This window comes from Motacilla alba, chromosome 4, assembly GCF_015832195.1.
Source record: "Motacilla alba alba isolate MOTALB_02 chromosome 4, Motacilla_alba_V1.0_pri, whole genome shotgun sequence".
Lineage (NCBI taxonomy): Eukaryota > Metazoa > Chordata > Aves > Passeriformes > Motacillidae > Motacilla > Motacilla alba.
This window is the reverse complement of record NC_052019.1, coordinates 55,883,880-55,909,061: the sequence shown is the minus strand read 5'-3', so window position 1 is coordinate 55,909,061 and position 25,182 is coordinate 55,883,880. Positions and strand designations below refer to the sequence as shown.

Sequence of the window (25,182 nt, the reverse complement as noted above, 5' to 3'; positions counted from 1 at the left end):
AGACCTCTGTGTAAAATGAAAGATTATTCCTCAGAGACAAACTCTGCATGGAAATGCCATTTGTTCTCAGTTTCCATAAACATTTGGACAATGAGATTACATTATTTCAACACTGAGAGGAACTTAGCTTTCATTTCATACGTACAAAAATGCATGAACCATTACTTTCTCCTTTCAGTACCTCATTGAAAACTTCTAATGCACACACACACATTCCCCAATGCCATTCTCTTTCCTCCATACTGAGAAATTCAAGAGTAAGAGAAGTGAAAATTTCTCAGCCCTGAAAACCTAACTATCCTTGTTAGCTCACTTGAGCACATAGCCATATTTGCAATGATATTTGCTTAGTAACCTGACAAGTGAGAAAGAGAAAAGAAAATAAACTGTCAAGACTCAAGCATCTGAGATGAAGGAAAGAGATACCCTCACCATTGCTAATTGCTTAGAGAGCATGTATTTTGCTTTCAAAGGACAAGTATTTAAAAATTCAGTGGAACTCAAAAAACTTACTGCCTCACACAAAGATACAAACTATATTCTTTTCCTTTCTTTCAGAGTACAGAGAGCAAGAGAGTTAAAAAGCCCAACAGAAATAAAATTATGTTATTTTCTATACTGTGAGGTGAATTGCTTCCTGATATCCCATTTTATTTGTCCATTTCTATCCTACAAAATAACCATACTTATCATATTTTACTGACAGACCTTTGTTTCTGAATACCATTCCTTCTATTATTGACGAGCCTAAAATATGGCAACGTCTTGCAGCCCAGCATCTCATGCATTTCAGGTTTTATAAACATAAACTATGCTAGCAGCAATTTAAGGCAAATTGCTCTCCCTTGCATGTCCATGACAATGAGCATTGTCACAGATTCTGCTGGCAGCATCAGCAGAGGGGAAACTTTGCCTCAGTGCTCATATCCTTCCCTGTCTGCCCACAGAAATCCTGGCTGGAACACCCATTTGAGGGTGCCATGATGCAAGGCTACTGAAATCAATTAAAGACCTCCACGTGTGTGTAAATGCAGGTGAGTGAAAGAATCAGACAGAAGACCGAGAGGCTGACTGCCAGCTGGCATGGAGCCCAGAGATGAGCAGGATGAAGCAGAGAGGATGCTCTGAGCCAGACACCATGATGGCTCCCCAGCAGCCCCCACATCTGCACCCAGCCTCAGATGAAGAATCTGGTGTGGACCACAGCACATTCCAGAGGTGGAAGCCTTTGGACACCTCAGGATACAAAAGGATATCTTAAAGCTACAATTTAACCTTGAAAGTCAAATGCTGAGGTTGTACAGACCAACATTCAGGAGTCTGGTAAAACCCTCAGGCTTCTGGCCAGCTCTGCAAATGTGCATAGAGGCAAGCCCTGCTCACCTGGGTGCATCTGCTCAGCCAGCAGCACTATGAATTTAACGGCTCTCCTCCCACTTGCACAGCTCTAATTCTCACAGAAGTTTCAAGTGCCAGAATTCTGGCATGAACTTGAATTTGCTGAGCCTTCTGCTTCGAATTTCATGGTCACAGGTTTCGCTGTGTAAATTTGAATAGCCACAGAAGCTATCACTAGGGAAATACAGAGTGTCTTTGCATAGAAAGATCTACTATATTGTTTTAAATTGTGTATTCTATTTATGACACATTTATAGCAGAAATTTTATCTATTTTTATTCTCTCCATAAAGCCAGACTTCTTACTTATTCTGGTTCTCCCTGAACTCAAAAGTCCATAAACAGTGATCCAATCTCCTACACCGGGTTTCATCTTGTGTGTGTGTGTGGTTGGATGTAATATTACAGATTTTGGTCTTACCAGCCACATCATACCACAGTTCTCCATTCTTCTGGCTCATTCTCCTCCTCTGAGGCTTGCATTAGTCACCTAGTCCTCCTGATTTTAGTGTGTTTTGAGTGAGATTTAAAAGCTAATTTCTGGCCTTCTTTTAATCTCTCTCCAGCTGTCTTGCCCCCAGACAGGGGGCTTTCTGCACTTAGCCTTTCAAGTAGACAACAGACCCCTGCAAGCAACTCAGTCTTGATTGATCAGAGATCAATCTTTTTACATTTGCTTTATTCACTCTATTTCAACACATCATATTAAAGCATTTTATTAAATGTAGTACAATGTTTCTAAGTGCTGGTTGGGTTTGGTTTGGTTCTTTTTTGGTTTTTTTTTTTTCATTAGGTTGGGGGTTTTTTAATAGTTGTTTTTTATTTGTTTGTTTAAACACTCTGTCCTTGTTTAACCTCTTCTAACTGAGATACCAAAAATCTATCAGGTTACCTAGGTCTTACCTAGTTCTGATTACACACAAAGCAGCAAGTCTGCCTTCTCCTTCTCAGTTGTATCTACTCAAAACATGAAGCAAAGCACTATTTACTTATTCTTCTCTTGCTCTCCACATGTTCACTGAGCTCTCAGTACTTTTAATTCCTTCCTTCCTACAGGCACCAAGTTTTCATAGCTCATTTATAACTGTGGTATCATGTATTGCTCAGAAGTCACTGTGTCCCAGAGGTATGTCTTTTTTTCCAGGCCAGATTCCTACAGATGAGCAATCTGTGAGTATCTGCACAAGAAAACACTACTTCAAATGATTCCTCCTCCCCCTGATTCCTGAAGAGCTCAATGCTGACACACAGGTGACATCCAGCCCTGGCCATCACACCAAAGAAGGTTGAAAGGACTGATCAAGGAACACTGAAAGAAAAGGTTCCTTGAGACTGAGGTTTCTTTGGGGAGAGGAACTAAATCAGTGATCCAAATGCAAAATACAGGAGAGAAAGTAGATTTCTCAATAGAAAAATATAATTACAGCATTGGATGTGAAGACAATAGCTAATGAAAGGATTCTCCCTTTTACGAATAAAGACTGTATGGAGCTAAGTAATCATACCTTTAGTTAGAAATAGACAGCTCTTGACCCTATAAAGTATCATTTTATTCATAAAAAAGGAAATATATCAATTATTGATAACTTTTGAATACCAGCTAATCTCCCCTTGGATAGAAGGCATAACCACAGGACACACTACATTTAGAATTGTATTCTAAATAAATGTGCCCTATACACCTACAGCGTAGGGAACATGTAAATTCTGACAGACTACACATGTCTTGATATTTATTTAAAAAATGATTCTGAAAGACTAAATGGAGAAAAATATGGATGGAGAAGTCAGTATTCTTTTGGGATTATTCAATATTGTTAGTATATTACTATTAAAATTTAATGTCCTATCCTACTCATGATACACTACTCTGCATACCTTGTGCTACAATAAAAATGTGCAGGGTCCTACAGATAAAAGCTTGTTGGTGATACCAGCCTTACAGAAGTCTAATGAAATTCTACAGGCCTTCTTGTCCTACTTTTCTACTATGATAGAAAAGCAGATGTCTTTTTCCTCAGCCTTAAAAAAGGTTTCTGTTTCAGAACAGACTACTGAATTGGCTACCCATGTCCAGTAATTCCAGACCGGGGTGTTTTTACACTGCAAACAGGGTGAAGGGCTAAGGAGGTACATATTTACCCTACTTATGCTACTGAGTGTTTCTCAGGAAGGGCTGTTCTTTTTTTTTTCCTTAAGCTGAAAATCCTTAAAATTCTATTTCTGCTGAATTAGCATTTCATTGTACATAACTAGTACGCTCAGTGACATAAGCTCTATGCCAAAGATAAAAGCCTGTAATTATGTATATGTCACTTTCCTTCAGAGCACATAAAGCGATGCCTTTTAGGCCACAAATATATATTACAAGAAAAATACACCCCCAGTACTAAAAATAATCGGAGTTCTCTTCAATACTGAAGCTTTAAGAAGGGCACTTCAGCACAAGCACTTTGGAGAAAGTCCGCAGTGAGACACACATTTCAAATGGAAGCAGGAATAAGAATGGAATAAACAATATTACCACCTGGACACTATCCCTAGTCTCTAAATAAAGATCTGGATGCTTGGACCAAGGACAGAGATATAACCCCCATCCCACTCTAAACCATACAAATGAACAGCATCCAAGACCGGTCTTAATGCAACCAGACACTTAACTTAGAGACTGTTCTTGCACATAGTTACAGCTGTTATTTGGATCAGGGCCTACCTTTATGAAGAGAATAAACTAACAAGAAGCTTAAACCAGTTTTTATCCTCAAGAGAATTGATCTGAAGGTCTGAAGACCTTGAAAAGCTATCTGTGTGGTAAGTGCTTGAAGGATAGAATTCTGTTCCCTACAATGCCAGGATAGTATCTCTTTGTATGTGTTTAGTGGATGAGGCCATTCTGGGTACCTACTGCAGCCATCAAATAGGAGTTAATCTCACTCAGTGATAAAAATGCATCAAAAATGGTCAAAGTAAAAAGGAGAGGAGAGCTATGCAAAAAACTTCTATTCTGCACAGCAAAAGTGTTTTTTTATCAATAACACTTTTCTCATACAATCTGAGAAAAAAAAAAAATTTGCAATTTCTGCAATTTTTTTGGAAGCAAACTCTGTCAAAACATTACAAAAATACTACGTTTGACAAAGTTGCCAGTGGAAGAATTAAGCCAGTTAAACACACACACATGAAAACAGGCAATAAAATAGAAAAGACAGTTAAGCAGATTATCAAACTGAATAGCCAAGACCCATCCCATAGCTGATGACTCCTAAGTCCAGATTCAACCTTCTCAGCAGAATTAATATTTAGTGCCCCTGAGTTAAAAAACACAAAGCAAACTTTTTAACTTCTCTCACTGTCTCATGTTAAATGCTTACACACAAGTAATAGCCCTCTCCTTTTTTACAGTTATGCTTTCACTTGGACTCCACATGTAATATAAAACAAAAAAATAGTTTTTATCATAAATTCATTTCTAAGAATGCAGCATTGTTTTCCGCTTCAAAAAGTGAAGAGTGCCCCTAATATCTCTCCAGTTAGTTAGATTACTGATGCCCCATCTCACAAAAAACTCTTAAAACTATGAAGAGACAGAATTCAAGCAAAAACACTGTTCAGAAGTGAGCAGGAAAAGTCATCTTTCATTCACAAGGGAAAATTATGCGCACAGATTTGAGACTAAATATGTTAACTAAATTAACCAAGAAAACAAAAAACTGGATAAATCAAGAAGTTTTTTTTCTTTGCATCAGAAATTTAGTTTCAGCTTTGTGGGCTTCTATGCACTGTGACCAAATGATTTCAAGGGTGATGTAGAAACACAGAATTGGCTTAAGTGCAGTCTCATGGCTCCAGGGCCTCAATAGCACATGGTGTTCAATGGGAGACAAGACAAAGACCACAATTTTAATAACACTTCCTTCACTTCCAGTATAGGTAAACAGAAAATTAGTCACAGGCTACAATGTAAAAGGCTCTGTCTCAGAAGAACAGAGACTAAGATAGTTTTAATTTGCAGTTTTTCTGTTTGAATACTGTGCCATTATTTTTCACTAATAAAATGTTAAAATATTAACTGAGAGTTTATCAAAACAAAATCAAAAATCATTAAGACAAAATAACAAAATAAACTTGAGGTCAAATAGAAAAGTAATTTTTTGTGATGCGTTTCTCTTTTTTTGTATTTATTAATCATTTTTATAAACAGTTACTTGCAGTAAGCTGCTGAAACTCATTTCTATTTTTCTCTTATTATAGCATGTATTGCAAAAATGAAGTACAAGTATATACTGTACCTTGTTTTACCTGTAAGGAACACACACCTGACAAAAGGCAATCTTCACATCCAGAGTAGGTTCACCACAATAATACAAGAAATGGCGGCTCATAAATACCTGCGAGTAAAGAAAAGTAGACATAGAATTCTTGTATGGCTGCTGATGTGCAAGTATAATGCAGCTCTAGCTTCATTTGGATTATAAAACCAACCTGATTTGTTACCCAGCTTGTCAAAACCAGAAATGTTGCAACACTGAACTGTAAAAATGCTTTAAATTCTGTCCAATGCCTGTCAAGGTTATGGCCCCAAATATGACTTGGTTACATCTGGAAAACTTTACAGTAACTGGTGCCATTAATTCAAAGTTTATCATGTCACTTGCATACTCCTACACCAAAAACAAAACCAAAAAAATCAGGTCAACAATGTTCTAAACTATGTGGGAATAGGAGACGCTTATCATGGGGAGGAACAAAAAGTCCTAAGTTGACAAGTATTAGGGAAGTTATAGAAGTGGAAAGACTAGCTACATCACCGTGTAAATTCATCCATTTTGTGAGCATCCCATGTAGTTCTCATTCTGTAGTTCACTAGAAAAGCTACAGAAGAGGGCAGTAAGAAGGGTCCACGGCACAAAGAGATTCCTTACACAAAACAACTGCACAGACTGGAGACTTTTTTTTTTTTTAGCCTAGAAAAGAACTGTCTGAGCAGAAATATGCTGGAGATACATAAAATAAGTGGCATACTGAAAAATGAAAACACCCTTCCATTTTTTTTTTCAAATTAAAAATTTAAAAAGTCACCAAGTTAGTTATAAGAGTTAGAATCAACAATAAGACATAGTTCTTCATACACTATTTCATCACAGTGAAACTCTTTGTCTCATGTTGCTGTGGAAGCCAGAAGTCAACATAAGCACTAATATGATTAGGCAAATTCACATAAGAAGAAATCTGCTGAAGGCTATTAACCTCGAAAATATCACCCCTGACTCAAGACACCCCTGAGTCACAGTCTGCCACTCCATGCTCAGCCTATTTCTGGATTTCCCAGTCAGCTGATACTGGCCCAGGGAGCCATAGGCTAGACTAGACAGGCCTCCCTGTGCAGCCCATTACAGCTGTTTTAATTTAGTTCCACAGCATCACATCCAGCTTTGCCTAACCAGTCCTGTCCTAGCTGCATTCTAGCATGGTACATCAATGACAAACACCCACAGCAAACTTGTCAGGCTGGGATGGCAGCTACACCACAAGACTTTGGAGCACGTCATTCTTCTGCATGACTCAAAAAAACCACAAAAAAACCCAGCCAAACACACAAAAATACAACAAAAATTTGTTACCAGTACAATTAAAAAACCTAGCAACTTTTAGCTAAAATTAGATACATGATATATAGAACTTAATGTTGTTCTTTTAAATATGACCTCATTGTAAAGACTTAAAAATTAAAACAAAACAACCATCCAACCATCACTCCATAAAGACAAAGCTATGATTCTGAAACACTATGTAGCTATGGCACTTGTCTTCAGTAGGAACAACTAACTACAAGTCTAAATGGCACTAAATAAGACAAGACTTAATTTGGAGTAATTTCAACTCACACCAACTGATTAGGAGTAAAGAAACTACAAAAAAGTATTCACCAATACTTGCCAACTTCAATGCACCATGTGCTCCCACATGTGTTTAATTTTTAATGAATGAATATATGAATAATCCTGTTATGAAAGCAAGTTTATGACCTTTTCTGCATCACGTTACAGTGTCTGAGATTGCTGTCTCACTGCCCACTGAGTCATTACCAGAGTCTCATATTCCACAGAGGAATATAATAGTTTATATCAAAATGAAAAAGAAGAAAGGAAGCTTTTTTCCAAGAAAAAAAAAAGAAGAAGAAGGGAAAAAAAGCTTTTAACATTAGTCGTTAGTCATATTGCCAATGATTTCTGGAAAGCCAGCAGGTAATTACACTGTCATGCTGCAGATACACTCACTGGCTGTATGCACTGCATTGCTATAATAATCAATGACTAAAATGTCAATATGACATGCCATGGTCAAGAGCTTAATGGTGGAAAGTGAAGAAAGGAAGGGAAGAAAATTGGGGGAATTTGGTTTCTCCCTGAATTTGCTGTGAGGGTCTATTGAGAAGATATACTTTGTATTATGCATGCATTACTAGTCATACCCTGCTCCTCAACTGTCCACAGAAATTACTGTGACTGTTAATAGTCACCCTGGGTAGAGCAATAGACTGGGGAGTTTTATGAACTGGAATACATTTTAGAATTTACGATGTTGTCCTTGTGGGCAGTTAATGCTTATAAAATAATAGAAGTATGATACATTTTAATGGCCTAGATCAATACCCATATTCCTCTGTACATGAGATACACCAAATGAATCACTACAGAGCAGAGTTCCTCCAGTTGTACAACGGGAATGAATGCCACCTTTCCATGGCACAGAAAGGTGTACCCAGGACAAAACAGACTTGAGTTCATGTTTTAAAATGTTTATTGAATTCATACAAGGTTCCCTTTGGTGCCCTGTAAGTGATCACTTGTGTATGTAACTTCTAATTCCTTCAGACAGAAAACAGATTTGCACTCAGCTGCACAGATCTCCTTGATCACGTCTCCTCTGGTGCGAGCTGACACCACATCACTAGAGATGTTTAAGAAGTGTCAGAATAAAGAACTGGCCTGATGCTGAGATAATTGTGTTACAACATAAAGCAGTTATGAAACAAGAAGCTACAGAGACAAACAGCATCACTCACCAGCAACTGGAGCTTTACGTGGGAGCATAAGCATCCAATATTTCTTTACCCCACCTCTGACACTTTACCTTTACAAAACTGAGTGATATCACCCAAGGGGGCGAATAACTGGGAGAACAGAACATTGTTGATAGAATAAAATAGTCTGGGAAGCCACAGACTTCTGTAGCATTACAGGGAGAAAACCTGTCTGTGAAACAGCAAAGTCACAACTGGATCCCAAATCTTCACTAGGATCAAGGCATCTGTCTTCCAGAACCCACAAAAACATACAAGACTCAGCAGCAAACAAATGACATACTTTCAGGCAAAGCAAAACTAAAAGAGAGACATTAAAATCAGGAGGAGGAAACCAGCCATGAAGGCAAGATAAAGAAAATCCCAAAAATCCTCTGAGCTGTACAGTGGCACAGGCCCCAAGGGAACTGCTGGCTGGACCCACTGAGGCTTGGCCTCTACCTAGCCTGCTGCTTTGCCATCCTCTTCTTCACTCCACTGTTCCTTCCTTATGGAAAGCTGTTCTTCAAAACAGAACATGGACTAAAGACATGCCCAAATTTCAGGCATGAGCTTCTCTTTACCTGCAGTGTTCCTATCAAATCTTCCTTTTCTATACAACGACTTTTTAGGGCTTTTTTTTACTTTTAATAATGGTTATCTGTCTCTCCAGGGGTCAGGATGATTATCTAATTAGTATTCAAACAGCTCTTTGAAGACTGAAAGGATTAAATCAATACTATTAGTATAATTACTGGGAACAGAGAAAAAAACCATGAGAGCAGTTAAAACAGACCAGAAAACCAATGGCAGCTGCAGTTCTCAGCCTCCTGCAGTAAACCTTTCTGCTTATCCTTGAAATCTTTCCTCACCCTCAGTGCTGTATGATATTGGTACCCAGGGCATGTCTGGGCAATTTGGCCCAGTGAGATTAATCTTTTGGCCTAGGAGTATTGTTTTCCACCCAGGTTGCCCTATCCTTCACATAAGTGGCTCATTGATCATGGACAGGGAGACTGTGTTTGTCTTAAGCCTAAAAGATACAAACCTCCAGTCTGAGGGGTCTGGGCTATTGCTCTGCTGGCCCAAAGAGAGCCTAAGCACTTGCACCCACCATGGCGAGCTCCTTTACCTGGAAAAAGCATCACAGTCACTTTCTTTTGAGAAAATACCTTCATGATGGCTTATCATCCCTGCATCTCCTAATCAACAGGTAAGTCCCTCATGCCCAATGGACAGTGCCTCGGCCTGACACAGTATATTTAAAGCCTTTTCTGAAAGTTCAGAAGGCCAATGTTGAGCCTCAGTAAAGTCCCACATAACTTTTTTTTATTCGGAGAGATAAAGGAGCCAGCTGCTCTGCTGCAATACTGCTTCCCTCATCCCAGCCCAGGCAGGCAGGGGTGCTCATCTCACCCCACAGCACAACCATCCATGTCAAACACACTGATCCAGGGCTCAACAAGGCTCTTCATGAGGAAAAACTGCAGCAGTTGTTTGACCTGTATTTAAACCACTGTTGCTGCACTTGAAATAAATATCCCAAACTAGCCCTGCTGCTGTTCTCATCATCTCCCATGCTCCTGAGACTATACTTTAAGAGGTACTTGCATGCCTACAACAAAACAAAATGGAAACAAATGCTTAAATTCCTAATTTAAAAAGTAGTCCCACATGGAATTAAAAAAAAAAATAGAAATGCAAGTCCCAATTTAAACAAATCAAATGGCAGCTGGAGATAAAGTAGAAAGAACAACTTGTATGTAAACCTTCACTAGATTTAAACCTGGCGTATTGTGGCTGCAAACTGGAAGGTTGTAAAAAAATCAGAGGACGTCCACCAATATCTAGGCCAAGTCCCATCAGTTTTGTGATAATCTCAATAGTATGGGGAAGAAATACATATTCGTATCAAGTAATCAAATCCAGCATTTCTGTTTATTTTATATTACCACCCAAATACAGGATATGTGCACAATAGGCACAGTGAATGTGCTCCCTATCTTTACCAACTTGCAGTTCTCTACTTGTTCTACAAAAGGAGAATTAAAGTATTTATTACTACCTCATTTAGTTTCATTCATGAACATAAAGATTCAGGGCATGAAAAAAAATTAATGAAATAGCACCATCACTTAAAGTTATTTAAAAAACCCATCCTGTCCTAATTCAATGAGAGGGGGCAATTGATCAATTCCGTTGTCACTTAAAAACCTTCTTTAAAAATGCTAATGTTCAAAGATTAACTTTCATGAATTACTAATGCTTCCTGTTTTGAAAATGTGCTTGAACAATTTCATGCATTTCCAGTACTGGAATTCTTCTCTCCTTCATCTGACAATACATACTCACACCACAGCATAAGTTCTCTGAAGCATTCAGCAATGTTCTAACTCCTGTAACTATATTTTTCCTTTTCTGAAACTTGGCTATTCTGCTCCGTGTAAACAAGAGTGCAGGAAATAATGAAGACCTGAACAAATTCATACAGCATGACAAAGCGTGCCAGCAGAGATTGGCGATGTCTGATCCCCAAACTCCTGCAGAATTTCAAACATGGGCTCTGACATCTTTAACATGCTGGATCAAGAAAGAAGTCCTGCAATTCACCCACATTTTTCATATAATTGCTGCCAGTTATAATAGGGATATACATGTTCAAATATCCTATCAAATTGGTCTTCCCTTCAGAGACCAAACCTTTAGGCCTATCAGCTTTTTTTATCTAACTTTTTTCTTTCAGATCTAATGTACAGCATGGCAACAGGAGACCCACTGCTTAACAAGAAGCTTAAACACACCTCAGAGGATAAATATGAACTGACATTTGCAAGTGGATTAGTAATAGTCAAGGAGAGTGTTCCTACTGCAAAAGAGTGCCTTTCTGTTGTGTCTACTCTCCCATTTTAATTATTCTTGGAATAACCAGGGAAAGCAGTGGTGTGAACAATGTAATTATTAAGGTTATATCCCAGCAGAAACAGATCATCTTCCACTGGGAAGAGAAGTGATGGCATGTTAAAATTCACAAGAATTATGCAAGTAGGTCTAAAGCAGCTGCTGAGAAAGAGAGTGAAAAGGAAAAAAAAAACAGTTGTGGAATAGCACTGAAAAGGAAATATATATGAAACAAAAAAGAACAAACAAACTGAAAAGACAAGGGACTGAAAAGCAGATATCCATAATGAGCACAGCTCACATGCAGAGGACAGGAACAAATGAACTCTAAATCTGGTCTGCTACTAGCTTATTGTTTTTTCTCCAGCCAGTTATTACGAGACAGAATTCCTCACCTGACTATGCTTGGTCTAAATGACCAAGTTACCACATCCAGAGGAAATACTTACTGTCATGAACAGGTATTATGAGGAAAAGAGCCTACTCCTGCAAGATGCTGCAGCAGATTAATTAGTCAAAGTTTATGATGATCTTGTCATAATCTCTCACATCATCTTTTCATTTGCAGCTGAATATCTTCACTCCCTGAATAAATTCTAGCCATTTCCTAGAGTTGTAAAATGAAACTTTGATGTTGGAAGCAGCTCTGAATTTGCATAGGATGAACCTGGAGTGGCAAGTGTGTGAGACTGTGGCTACTACTGTTAAAGAAATGAAGAAAAGCTAATTGGAAAGAGATGAGGACAGTAAAACACTGCCTGCCTCACATAAGATATTCTTTATCACAATAGTGAAAACAAGATTTTTTTACTTTTACGCATTTTTCCTATTTTGGCACTTGATTTTAATCTGCTTTCTCTTTCTGAAGAAAAAAGAAAGAGATAAAAAGTTGAGGCAACTGTCTCAGCACAGCTGAATGAAAAATTCTGCTCTCTCAGAACTTTGCTTTTCCTCTATTAAAAAATAAAATCAATATAAAGCTGCTCTTTGGATAAATGTCAGTGGCAAAGCTGCCTGAAGGTATGTACTGAATCACACCAAAACTATTTTCAATAAACTCCCAAGTCAACCTCGAAACCTAATTCAAATTCAGTTACATTTGCCTTCAACACAGACATCCCTGGCACATTATGACTGGTGAAAATTACCTATATTTTATGCACAACATAGAGAAAAATACTTGATTACTGTCTGTATCATGCAGCATCAAGAAAATTATTAGATTTGAAAAAAACATATATTTTAAATTTGAATAGTTTGGAGTTAATGTCTGATTAATTGAACAGTATGGCATTGGAGCTCATTCTTACAAGCTGCTCTGTTACACATGTCAACCACCCCATTAATGAAGGGTGCTTGTAAAAAGAATTAATATCCCAGCCAAAAGCAAAATTCTAACTTTGGGACAAATGTATAAAATGCCAGGGCACTTAGATCCTGTTATAGATCCTTTTTCAGGGTACCTTAATTATGGGGCACTGCAGTAAACAGCAAGTTCTGTCAGTTTCATTCAATTTAGGGGAAAAATTGACAGGTTTGGTCACTTGAGAGGAAAAAAATTGCTACTAAAATAATATTTAGCCATGCTTTTACTTATTTGATAAAAATTTTATTACATTCTACCAATGTTTATCTTTCCTGTATCAAAGTGTGCATGATGGAGATATGAATAGCTGCTCAGGACTGTGGAATAACTCGCTCAGCTGCAACATCTGTATTTATCATCACAACTTTAAAAGGGCTGTACAATTGGCCACTGAATGGAGCCAGCTAATTCACACCTCAAGGTTATTCAGGAACAGAGCCAAAAATCCACTCACCTTGGAAGGGACCTTAGGACAGCTATAATCAAAACTTTCTAATCAAAACAAGGACAATTGCTTCATTCATTTGCAAAGTTAGGGTGCTCAATCCCTGCCTCGGTTTGTATTTACATATTTGTAAATACACATTGTATTTACACATAGTTGTGTGGGTGCATACAGTAGCCACGCAACTAAAAACACTCTTACTCTAAAAAATGTAAGAAGCTTAGTTATGGAGTGCAAGGCTGCAGCCATGAGCAGATTACACTGTAAATTCTGCAGCTAAAAACCAGCTTATTTCTCAAACAACTAAAATACAGATTCATTTGCTTCTGAAAAGCTTTTCCCCCTTCTAAGCTTTAATACTTGCAAATTTTAATTACTCCCATAACAAAACACTACTAGAACAACTCATCTCCAGGATGCAAACAGGATTTATTGCAGAATCTCTGTAAGCTGTAAATATCAAATGGCAGTTACATATTATTTTACAAAACACAGAAAATATTTTGATACTTTCTATCTGCTTTTGATTAAAATCCTAAATTTATGAGACAAAAAATTCTTAATGGAGTAAGAAAATACCCTGTGTTTCTGATTATCAGTACTGTCAGGAAAGAACAGCTTATCTACTGCTGGACTGTAGCCATTCACCTATGCTGCTGTTGTTTAGAATGTGTCATACTAAGGTAGAATGGCTGAAGAAAGAAACACCCCTTTGATTCAGGCAGATACAAACCCAGCAAAAGTGGGTGTTTCCTTGCTCTAGTCTAGAGATAATGCTGGGTCAATGTTCTTCAAAGCATAAGGGATAATAATGATAATTATTTATGCACTGAATAAGGTTAAATTTCCAGAGCATCATAAAACAATGGGAGATGAACTATTTAAAGAAAGCATATCTGCTGTTGCCAAGGGGTGTTGCTGCAAGTGCCATTTGCTTTTCCATGTTCAAAACCAGAAATACAGTAGGTGATTATTGCATAAATACAGAATCATGAAGGCTACTGTTAGTTTCCTATTAACTACAAACAAGCACATTAGGAAAAAAATTCACAGTCCTGTGAACCTTGAGTGGACAGATAAGGAGTGATCAAAACCAAGACACGTTCCCTTTCGGTTCTTATATAAAAGTAAAACAAGGAAAAGCATGTTAAAATACAAAAGGTAATCACCACAAGAAAGTAATTTCTTTTCTTTGCTTCTCTTTGTTCTGTAGCATTGGAACAAAGTGACTTTGATAAAGTCCAGGGATAGGAATTTCTTCGGTAAGGGAAAAAAGGAGCCAAAGAGGCAAAGTCTGCAATTTTCTAGACAAATCATTTGGGAAAAGAAAAAGCAGAAACAAAAACAGACTATTTCATAATTCCTCCCTCCTCGTTGCCTCTAAGACACAGAGACACTAGCTCATACATCTTTCTGACTGCAGGGAAAAGTCTCCCTGCAATGGGTAAACAACAATTTGGAATTGATTTTTCCAGGCAGAGGCCCACAGCACCACTTCAAAGCGTGGGTGCCCTCAGAGTTGGACAGAAATGCTGGAACTGATTAAAGCAGAGCTGAAGCACAGACATTTTAGACAAACAGGTGACTCTGCCTCTCCTATTCTTGGGTTGCTGAGGAAAGTTTTCTGAAATATTTGACTCTGCTGAGGAACAAAGGTTCAGAGACAAGGATAAAAGGCTTTAAAAATCTGCACTAACATACAAGGTCCAACACCTCATATGAAAACAAAATTTTCACAGATACGGAATGTAACTCAAATGTGACATGACATTAAAAACTCTATTCTTTCTTGTATCCCAGCTCCCTCAGAGCTGGGAAAAGGGGCAAACACAACAACTATGGGTGCCTGGCTCAGTAAGGCAAGGGAGCAACAGACAATAAAGGAACAAGTTTAATTTACCTGGGTACACCAGGGAGATTGGGGACTTCTTTCCTCTCCTACAAAACACTACCATTAATAAGGTGAGGTATACCCCAGCAAATACAAGCTGAGCATCCTTGAGACAGTCTTTGCCATCAGCACTCTGTGGTGAGTAGTGCAAGGAAGCACTAGGGGAAGAAAGACCAAAGGAAAACTTAAATGACAAACTTATGTATTACTTTGAAAGAATTTGGACTGGACTACCCAACTATCGCAAAGTACATTGACATGAAAAGGGTAAACACATATTTTATATGAATACTTATGTTGAAGAATTTAAGATGTACAAGAACACAACCGTGTCCTACTTTTGATTCCCTAAATGTAAGTGCAAGAATAATTCTCAGGCTCTTCCTTTTGGAACCTTCTGTAATTTTTAAAATGCTACAATCCATGGCTTGCTCTTCCTATGATTTTGGCTTCTTTTACAGCTGTGACTTAGTTACCAGAGGTCCTCCACAGCTAGAAACCTTCTGATGTCCAAAGTGCCGAGTTTTCTTGAGGCTCACAAGAAAATAGAAAGATAAATACCTTTCATTTTGTTCAGCCTTTCACACTTGATTAGTTCTATTCCCTATAAATCATTAGCCCATCTGCCTGACACCCATCCCAGTCAGACTACAAGCTTGGAGTGCACAAACACTGCACATCCTGCACACCTTCATGCACACAAGCTGTCAGATCAGAAGCAATAATACTCACACCCCTTACACGTGTTCATAACGCTCATGGTCATCTGCAGAAGAGAAAGCTCTTAAGGGAGATATAAACCCAAATGTCCTTTTTGTTTTAGGAAAATCCCAACCATTTAGTGTGTGTGCCCAAGGTAAAAATGCTCCCATGGGGACAGTGCAGCTTTGCATTAGTCCCAGTGGAGGCCCATGCTCATAAAGCATAACACAGCCCTTGCACAATCCCACTGGAGCGCTGGCATTCACCATCCTAAATTAAAATGTAAACATGAATGAAAAAAAGTAGAACTCGGTCATATCCCAGAGCTCTAGAGTTTGGGATTAAGGTTTCAGGGCTTTACCATTTTTGGTTTTGGTTTTTGCTGTGGGGGCAGCCTTTATCGAGGGCTCAGCAGGGGATCGTTTTCTGTCTCTGGAACATCTGTTGGCCACTAAAATCCCAATTACACTTAGCTTTTTTCTTGCAGCAGGCAAGGAATTATGCACCACAAGAAGGCAATTGCAGTTTGAGTGAGTGACAGACCAGCAAATGTCAGGGTAGCTGAAGTCACCTCCTCCTGCTTTTAGACTTCAACTACAAATGTAAACACTCCTGAACTAGGGAAAAGCTACAGCACCTTGCTTACTTTAACTCTGTTGCTATCTTCTCTACTTCTAAACAGGTGTGAAATATTATTAAAAACATGTATACATAACATACAGAAATATTAAAAAAATTCATATATTTCCTTGTTCTCTTGAACCCCGCAAAGGCCACATGTCCAGAAAGCACAACCAGCCAGCTCTGCTGCCTGCTTTTCAGTGCCAAGCTGAAAACACTGCACTGAAAGGCACTAATTCCCAGTATCATAAGTTAGTTTGAGCCCGCTTCCTAAACAAGAACAGATGCTCAGAGAATCAGATATGACTGAGCCTAAGTGTTTTCCGATATCATTTCCAGCTCCCATAGACACTAAACATGAGATAAATCAACTTAAATCCAACTGACCTGACATCACTTGCAAGGAATTATCCCACTGTGAAACAGCTGATTGATTCCTGTTCTCCATTTCAAAATGGTAGCGTGAGCTATTGCAACATGCAATGAATGCCATGAAGCTGCTCGGCACAAAAATGACTCTCTGTCCATGAAAAATAGCTAAATTTAGACAACAAATTTTCTTCACATGGTTTCCAGCCTCCTGTAGACTACAAGATAGCTTTCAGACCCTATGCTAAATAATCCCCTCGCAATAATGTGCACAGTAAGTGTATTTCCAAGGTAATTGACTGTTTACTGCAAACATGGAGATAAAAACCACACATTTTAGACCTCTCCTCTCTCCAAGTATGGTGCACAACGAAAAAGTAGGATCTAAATGTTTTACAAAAATAGGTTCTTTTATAAAGAACTCAGGAGTTCCTCCACACACATTTGACAGATAATAAAACAAAGGCACAGGAAAATAAATTATATGTTCACTCGGCCAGGAGTTGTGGCTTGGATGCCTGGCCTTAATCCACCTACTGAAAATTAATATAAATAAGAAAGGTCAAATTCCTAAACAAAACAAAAGTTAAGGAAGACTGTGTTTCTATCAAGCAAAACTTAAGAGAAACCTATCCTTGTTTCCCAGAAACAAAGGAACAAAATCCAATTTTGCTTGCATAGCCAAATGCTTTCTTTTTTTGCATTTCCTTTTCAAATCCAAACATATTGGAGGAGAAATGAGCAGCCAAATAAACTGATATATTTCTCTGTGAGACCTTGTATTTCTATAATCTTTTTTTTCCCCTAACTTTTTTTTCCCTACAACACATTTCTGGGTTTTGATGTGAAATCAAATGGATACATGACTAATAACAACAGATTTTGTGTTCTTTTGAATGGCAGGGAGTTTTAACTTAGGCTGGGCAGAAATTTGTGAATGATGACGGGATACAGGAAAAGGAACATGACATTTCTGAAGCAGGATGAACTTTTAAAGCCATTGTAAATACGGCTATAAAAGTAACCATGCCCCTACCTCTCTTCATGAGTGTACAAAGACTCTATATCAGCCATTCTGTGTCCCCCCAATTCTCTTTGTCCTCAAAACTCTGTTCTTTAGGGCATGACAAAGAAGAAGGCTGAGATTTTGGGTAATTTAAGTACCTACAACTAGCAATACACAAGTTGGAGCCTTAAAAACAAACAAAAGATAAAATCTTATACCAGATTCGGACCTCACAAGAAGGTGCTTTATAATACTGTATTTTTAAAAAATTTTATTTTTTAATCTCAATAGCCCATCAGCTTGAATAACAATCTTGCAAAATGCATTGTTTATCAGAGCAGATGCTACTTTCACAATATATTTTGTTTGTAAAGCTTTCCTTTGGTTTTTCTTTGAAGTCTGAGAGTTTTGTTCAGGTTTTAGTTGTGGCTAACACTAGAAGGGTTGTGGTGGGAATAGAGTATAAGAAATGTGTAAAAAGCAGTTTTACCCCCAAAGAGTTGCAGCCAGGCCAATTATCCAAGATCAGAAACAGGCTTGACTCACAGCTGTAACCAAAAAGGAAGAACAGTCCTATAAGACAGGGAGAACTGGGACCTAGGGTCAGCTGCTGACTGGGCATTGAAGAAGAAGGAGCAGTGTTGAGAAGAACTACCCATGAGAAATCACTGAGAAGGTATGGGACTCCTGCAATAAGATAACAACACTTTTGCATTGGGAACACAACAAAGGGTCTTCTGGCTTTTTTTGGCCTGAGCTGACCACCACGAATAAATCTGCTTAAAAGTAGTGTTCTAAATGTATGCCACACCTTTATATGGCAGTAATGCATCCACTGAAGAAAAAATCAACTTTTATCGGGCCTGTTTGCATTATGAGAAGATCTTCAATATAATAACACTTCGGATACTTACAACAACAAATAAGAACTGGCCAGACTGGTCACCACGAGATGCTTAAAATCTGGTTAACCCTCATTGCTATTTTCTAGCTCCAAACTTTATATCCAACTGCCATTTGTTACCTAACAAACCCTTTTGTGAGTTGTACCAGCCCTCCTGCCTTACAGCAGAGCACATCTGAAAGGTGCCACATTGAACCAGTGCAATTCCAGTGCAGGGTACCTGTAGGTGACTGTCAATGCACTGCAAACTGGACAGGCTGAGACAGCTCCTGTCCTGCAGCACCTCAGGGTAAACTCTGCCATTTCTGCAGACATTGCTAAGCAGGATGAAAGTTTTAGCTTTTTCTTTTTTTTCCCCTAATGAAATAAAGCTTGTCTGTTTGTCCCTCAACAGTGAATCACTTTTGGAAGTATAATTAATCAGAAGCAAGAAACACAGAGAAAATCAGGTTTTAGTAGTTTAAGTGTTCATGAATTCATTTGAGTGAATTTATGGGCATTTTGTCCTCTATGATATTTAATGAGTTCAACAAATTCCCTGCAGTAGACGTCTGGTGAGACACAATGTTATAAAAACATTTTATCCCTGATTTACACAAGAGGGGTGAAAACTGAAAGCAGGCATTTTATACCATTATTGATTTTCCACAAATATATACAAATATGTGCATTATACACAACATAACCAAAACTGTTCAAACACTTCCCAAAACTGAAACTCAATCAGCAGAAATGTCACTTATCGACCTCAACAGAACAGCAGGGAAAATGCGGCCCTGTTCTCCTTCTCATGACTGGCCTATTTCTCTAAATTACAGGGCCAAACATCTGCAATAAAGAAGCATCACTATTAATCCCTTGTGCCAGCTGTCTTTACTTTGCTCACACAGGGGCTCAGTACCCCATGCTATGTAATTCAAATAAAACACATTATTTGAAAGAACAAGAGGGAATAATATCAGCAGATTACTCTGAGTTGCAACTGATCCTACCTCAGTCCTACCCAAAAACTGTGTTTGATTTCAGTTTCCTCCCACAATCTCTCAGGATCTCTGATTAACAGCAACATTTTATCTGCAGGTAGCATGTCTTCAGAATTTACAGCTGAAGATACTAACTTTGAAAAATGTAAATTGACCATGTAAATTTGTATCTCAAGAAACACCAAAAAACTCTAAACTGAATAGAACAGGTTTGGCTGACTAGGTATGTGAAATAGATACATTTTGTGAATGACAGGATTTCAGTATCCAGTACAGCATATTGAAAATGTTCCAGTGCTGAAGTGTGCTTTTTATCCTCAGTTCTAAGACATAAAGAATTTGCACAGCTTCTGCACACTTTAAGATATTCTGAGCCATATATGGTAAGAACTTCAGTGTTTTTTCACACCTAAGCTATGTAAATGCTGTCCTCCTTGGAAATGTAAGCCCTGTACATCTAGCCAACAGAGACTATGGCCTCAGAGAAGAGGACTCATTTTGTTTTCTATTAAGCACATTGAAACTACCAAAAATATAAAGAAATTACTTCTGGGGAGGCATGGAGCCTTCATGCTTCAGCCTTAACCCTCCTGAGTTTAGCCATAAACTGCCAGCTCCACCAGTTCAGTGACTTCTTGCTGTTGGTTTGTTGCTGGGAATGTTAGACAGCCCTGGTACTGAGCAAGGTTTCACTAGACACAAAGTGAAAAGGGGAAAAAAGGGTTTTTTCTAGTACTAATCTAGTCAGAACATGGAAGTCTTAATAAGCTCAGCGTGGGTCTGTCTTGCATTTTGAGTTGCCATCAACTCTTCCACAACACAAATTCATGAGCAGTTCTGCCTCTTCTCTAACCTCTCCTAGACAGCTATGAACAGATCTCAACATCATCATGACAATGCTGTTCCCATCAAAACTAATCCTGGTACAGGCTCTGCACTGGTGTTTCCAAGCTGGCCTGAGTGGGATTCCAGGCAGAACAGCTGGAACAGCATCAACACCTCCTCTCCAGCAACAGCCAAGCATTATTTAATGGCAGGTCATCTTAACATGACATACTGGGGATCCAGAAATGGAAATAGAGTCATAGAATCACAAATAAATATCTTTAAGTTCAAACATTAAAATCCTCATTTATTTCCTGTGTATTCACTTAACATGCAGCCAACATTTGAACCTCCAGTAGGATCAGCTCCTAGAAAACTGAGTTTACCCAGTCACGTCCTATCATGAATTTAATTGACTATGTTTATCAAACTAAAAGGACCACAAAAAAAACCCAAACGAGTTAAACTTAAGTAAATCACTCACTGAGGCAGAAAAAAAAGTAGGCTACATAAGATACAAGAATGCTTTGTGATTTTCTGCAGCTGTTCACAGCATTGCTTAGCAAATTAATTTAACACAGAATGTCATTCAGAACTATCTTTAGTCCTTCTTAGTGTTTTAGCCCATTATAACAATTAATCATCTTTTATTAATTCATGGGCATTCAAAGATGACCTAAGAACAGTCACATTGTACTGGGTACTGCTAGCTCATCTTTAACATTTACACCATTATCCTACTTAGTACTACACATCCATACTACACAGAGAATTTTACAAGTGTATTGAGACCTTGATTTTGGAAAAAAAATAAATATACGCCTAAAGGGAATATGAGCATGTGCAATATTCTCTAGACCACAGAGGTAATTATGTGCATAAGGCTTTGAATAGGATCCACAGCTGCACAGTCATTCTTACAGAGGAGAAATAATATTAGAACTAGATGTAGTAGTGAAAATTCACTGTAAGATATGCAGCTATATAGGTCAGGTCTGCCTCCCCATTCTGTCCAGGCTTAGAGCTGTCATCTTTACCTCATTTTCATTCAATATTTTTTTCCAGGATTAATTGACAGGACAAATCAAAACCTGCTCTGTCCTAACACATACAGGCATTTTTCATAAATGAATCTACAGTCACAACCAATTCTCCCTCAGAGGAGGCAGACTAAAAACAATGTCTAAAACCAACAAACAGAACATTTTTAGAAAGTGTTTCTTTTCCAGCACTAGTTTTCTTCCCATTACTTTGCATGCAATTTTTACAGTATGCTCATCACAGCCTAATGCAAACACTTCACAAACACATAACATGTCCCAGTAGTCCCCTTATTTTACAGGATATTTCTTTTTATTAAGCTCATTTTCATCAGTAATTATGTGGTCTTAGATGCCTTACCAGGGATAGGACAGTCTGACAGCGAAGTTTTACATTTTGTCCAGGTGACACACTTGTAATTGTTCTCAGGTCTTCCTGGGGAGAGCTGCAAATCTGGGGTGCACTGCTCAACAAATGCGGTCTGTCGAAGTTTCACCTCTGTCCCAGTGGAAGACAGCTGTCAAAGAAGTTAAAGACAGGCACGGTTAAGGAACCCACATCTAGTCTGAGTTGGGTTAGTTAGCTCATTTTGGGATTGTTTGCTCCATTTTACCATGCTCCAGGTCAAAACAGCACAGATACCAAGTAGTTCATTTTCTCTCATTAGAGTAGCTGGGTTTTTTTAAACCCTCTGCAGTTTTTCCAAGGTCAGTCATTTCACGTACTGCCATAGTCTGTTGGATTAAAAAAGCCTGGAGATCACAATGATGCCTTGTGATAGGCAGATACCTGTCAGTGGAAGAGAACATTTCTGTTGCTATGGGCCTTTAGGTATAGAGAACTCTTCAAAAGGCCAATAAACAAGAAATACATTATTCCTTAAATATGCCATTAGACAAGTTTAAGGAGTCTACATCCTGCATCTTCTTTCTGCACAGACTTGAAGGCTTATGTGAAAAGGGCAACTCCTGATCTGGAGAAATAAAGAAACATTCTGAGGAGAGGTAAATTAAAAACATCAGTGTTGAAGTAATCAGGAGTAGAAATTTCAGGGAGGAAATAAATAAAATCTTATCAGCTTCATATCCGTGAGGAGAGGGTACATTAGAAAGATGTATTGCTGTCCACTCTTTAAGAATAATACTGATGCTTCAATTTCTATCAAAATCATGAAATTGAAAGAGCTGTTTACCAACCTACCTGCCAACTATACATTTCCATCTTTCTCTTTTGCCTTGCTGTCCTGAACAACTGCAGCAGGTCTCATAATCTATAGAGCGGGGGAGGGAGGACAAGGGCAATCAATGGCCTTGCAGCTCCTCCCATTTACTCATTCTGCAGGATGCTTAAATGTCACTTGCACGGAAGACTTGGCAAAATACACCCTTCAGACCATCAAAGGGCACATTTACCTCCAGGTGTCCTTGGGTTCTTACAAAGGCTTGTACTATGTGGCACATCTGATCTAGGATACAAACTTCAAAAGGAACAAACAGTTGTTTGAGGCCTTTAGGACACCCTTACATGATAGTGAAAAACAGGATTTGCACATTCAAGAGCCTCTGCATCTTCAAAAACAGCATCAGTGATCATACTCTGCTCTCTACACAGGCATGCACGAGTAAGTCTGTGCCACAAACCACCAGGCAAAGTCAAGACTAGAAGAGAAGATCAGAAACTTTTCCTTTTCTTTTTTTATCTTCCTTACAAGTGATTTTAGATTCTAATATTCCTGATAACAGTGTTATAAAAAACACTGCTGGGGAAGACACCAGTAAATTATCCAATCTATATTCCTGCCTGACAGCAGGATCAACTGTAATTATTTCTGACAGATATTTTCATAACTTGTTCTTCACAATGTAACATGTCCTTGCAATTTACATTACAGTCAGTGGAGAATTCCTGTTTACAAAGAATAAAATCCATAGCATCAGAAGAAAAGTGCTCAACAGTATGCAAGGCTCACAAAGATATGCAAGAATTCACAGCAAATTTATACACCAATTTAATTGCTGGTAGAAAGGTTAATCAGGGTTTATGACCACTCCCATGATGTTTTCCTCCAGAAAGTCTGAGAGTTTTATCTGTTAATGAACAGCCTGTGTGTTTAGTATCCTCTTGTGTCAGTTGCTTTACACATGCCAAATATCATCTTAAAAAGCCACTGCATTTGAATTACCATAATCTGATGAAACAGATCTAATCAACCTGATCAGAAGAGCTCAATGAAGTTTTATCATTTGCCCCTGTTTCTTTTACAGTGTGTATTCTTATAATTGTAGCTCTGTATAATCCAAACAATGCCCAAAAGCTGCTCAATTAAAATGGTGGTAGATTTTAAACGGAAGCTCCTACCTCAAAGACACACCAAAAGGCAAATAAAGTCATATTTGTGGGTTACTATTCCCACATTATTGCAGAACAAACTGGCCTGTAAGTTGTAAAATGGCCTGCTCTTCTATGAGAAATACGTCCATCTGTCATATAGTAGAACAGACTTTCCCCCAAATTAACAGCCATGTACTACCAATCAAACCATTTTACTGGGTTGCAGAAAGGGAATAAACTCTGGACTAATCTTAACATTTCAATGAAGTTTAGAAATTAAGCCTATCTCATTTAGTAAAATTGTCTTCAGACATAAAGAACCAGGCAGCATTTGCTGTCAAACTGATGTCTGAAAGTGAAACTCTGAGTACATAGTGCAATGTTTGGGATTTTGGGGGTTGGGTTTTTTTGGTACACAGAGCTTACCTGCAATCCTTGAATGGTTAGAGACGATAATCAGATCTTTTTCTAGTCTAGCCAGCATGTGCTATTCAATAGCTAATCACTCCTGGACAACATTCAATGATGACATAAAAAATAAATCTCTATCTTATTGTTAAGCACGATGCAGTTTATCAGACCATATGTTGAAAGAGATGTACAAATGAAATTCACAGCAGCAGCAATAATGAATGGAATGTTTAAAAAGCAAGATGGATGCCTCCAACTCTCAACCAGAAAGGCACATTATACCAGTGACAGAAAGATGTTTCCATTTCCAAGACCCTTTAGTGCATTCATGCCTACTCCCAGCTGCATTTCAATGAAGATAAAAATAAAATGACTTGTACACTACACCAGCTCCACAGCAGAAGCATTTCCATTCCTGGGAATGGAAGAGACAACTCCTGAAGCAGAACTTCCCAAAGACATACAGAGTCAGCAGGGCACAAAGCAGCTGTTGCTGCTGACAGGATGGAAACCGAATGTGCAGGAATTCTGCACTGAGTTGGAAGAGGAAAAGGGAAAAAGGAGAAAAGGTATGTGGCCTGTGCAACTCCACAAAATTTATTACAAGTCTTTCTTAGATAAATTTCAAGAATCTAATGGGAAGGTCAACAGTACCAGCAAAGAAGCGGAGTTCTGTTGCAATTATAAATAATCCTCAGCAAAGGATATGTTTTAATTTTTTGCTTAAATCCATAGCATGGTGTAGCCCTTTCAACTTCAGGTGTGTACGGTCCTCCAAAGGACATGATCCACTGCCCAGCAGGGCCAGCCTTTGCTCACTTCTCCTATGTGTACTACAGCTGTCGCTGACAGGTCTTTGCTATCACAAGGTCCAATGGTACTTGTTGCTTTTCTCAAAGCTTCAGATTAAGACTTTTATCTTTCATTTA

General features: G+C 38.4%; 1 protein-coding gene across 7 annotated transcripts in view; it reads right to left on the bottom strand.

The window, feature by feature from the left end:
* Positions 1 to 25,182, bottom strand: part of MAPK10 (mitogen-activated protein kinase 10) — a 146,522-nt gene that overhangs the window by 74,295 nt on the left and 47,045 nt on the right. For 6 of the 7 annotated variants that reach the window (XM_038134861.1, XM_038134857.1, XM_038134858.1 and 3 more), the window contains 2 exons: positions 21,872 to 22,028; positions 5,714 to 5,785 (listed from right to left, as the gene is read on the bottom strand). In XM_038134861.1, coding sequence (XP_037990789.1) covers positions 5,714 to 5,779 — 66 coding nt within the window. In that variant the 5' untranslated portion in view covers positions 5,780 to 5,785; positions 21,872 to 22,028. Of the gene's footprint in view, positions 1 to 5,686; positions 5,786 to 21,871; positions 22,029 to 25,182 lie in introns of all 7 variants that reach the window. The other variant, XM_038134862.1, reaches the window with a different exon arrangement.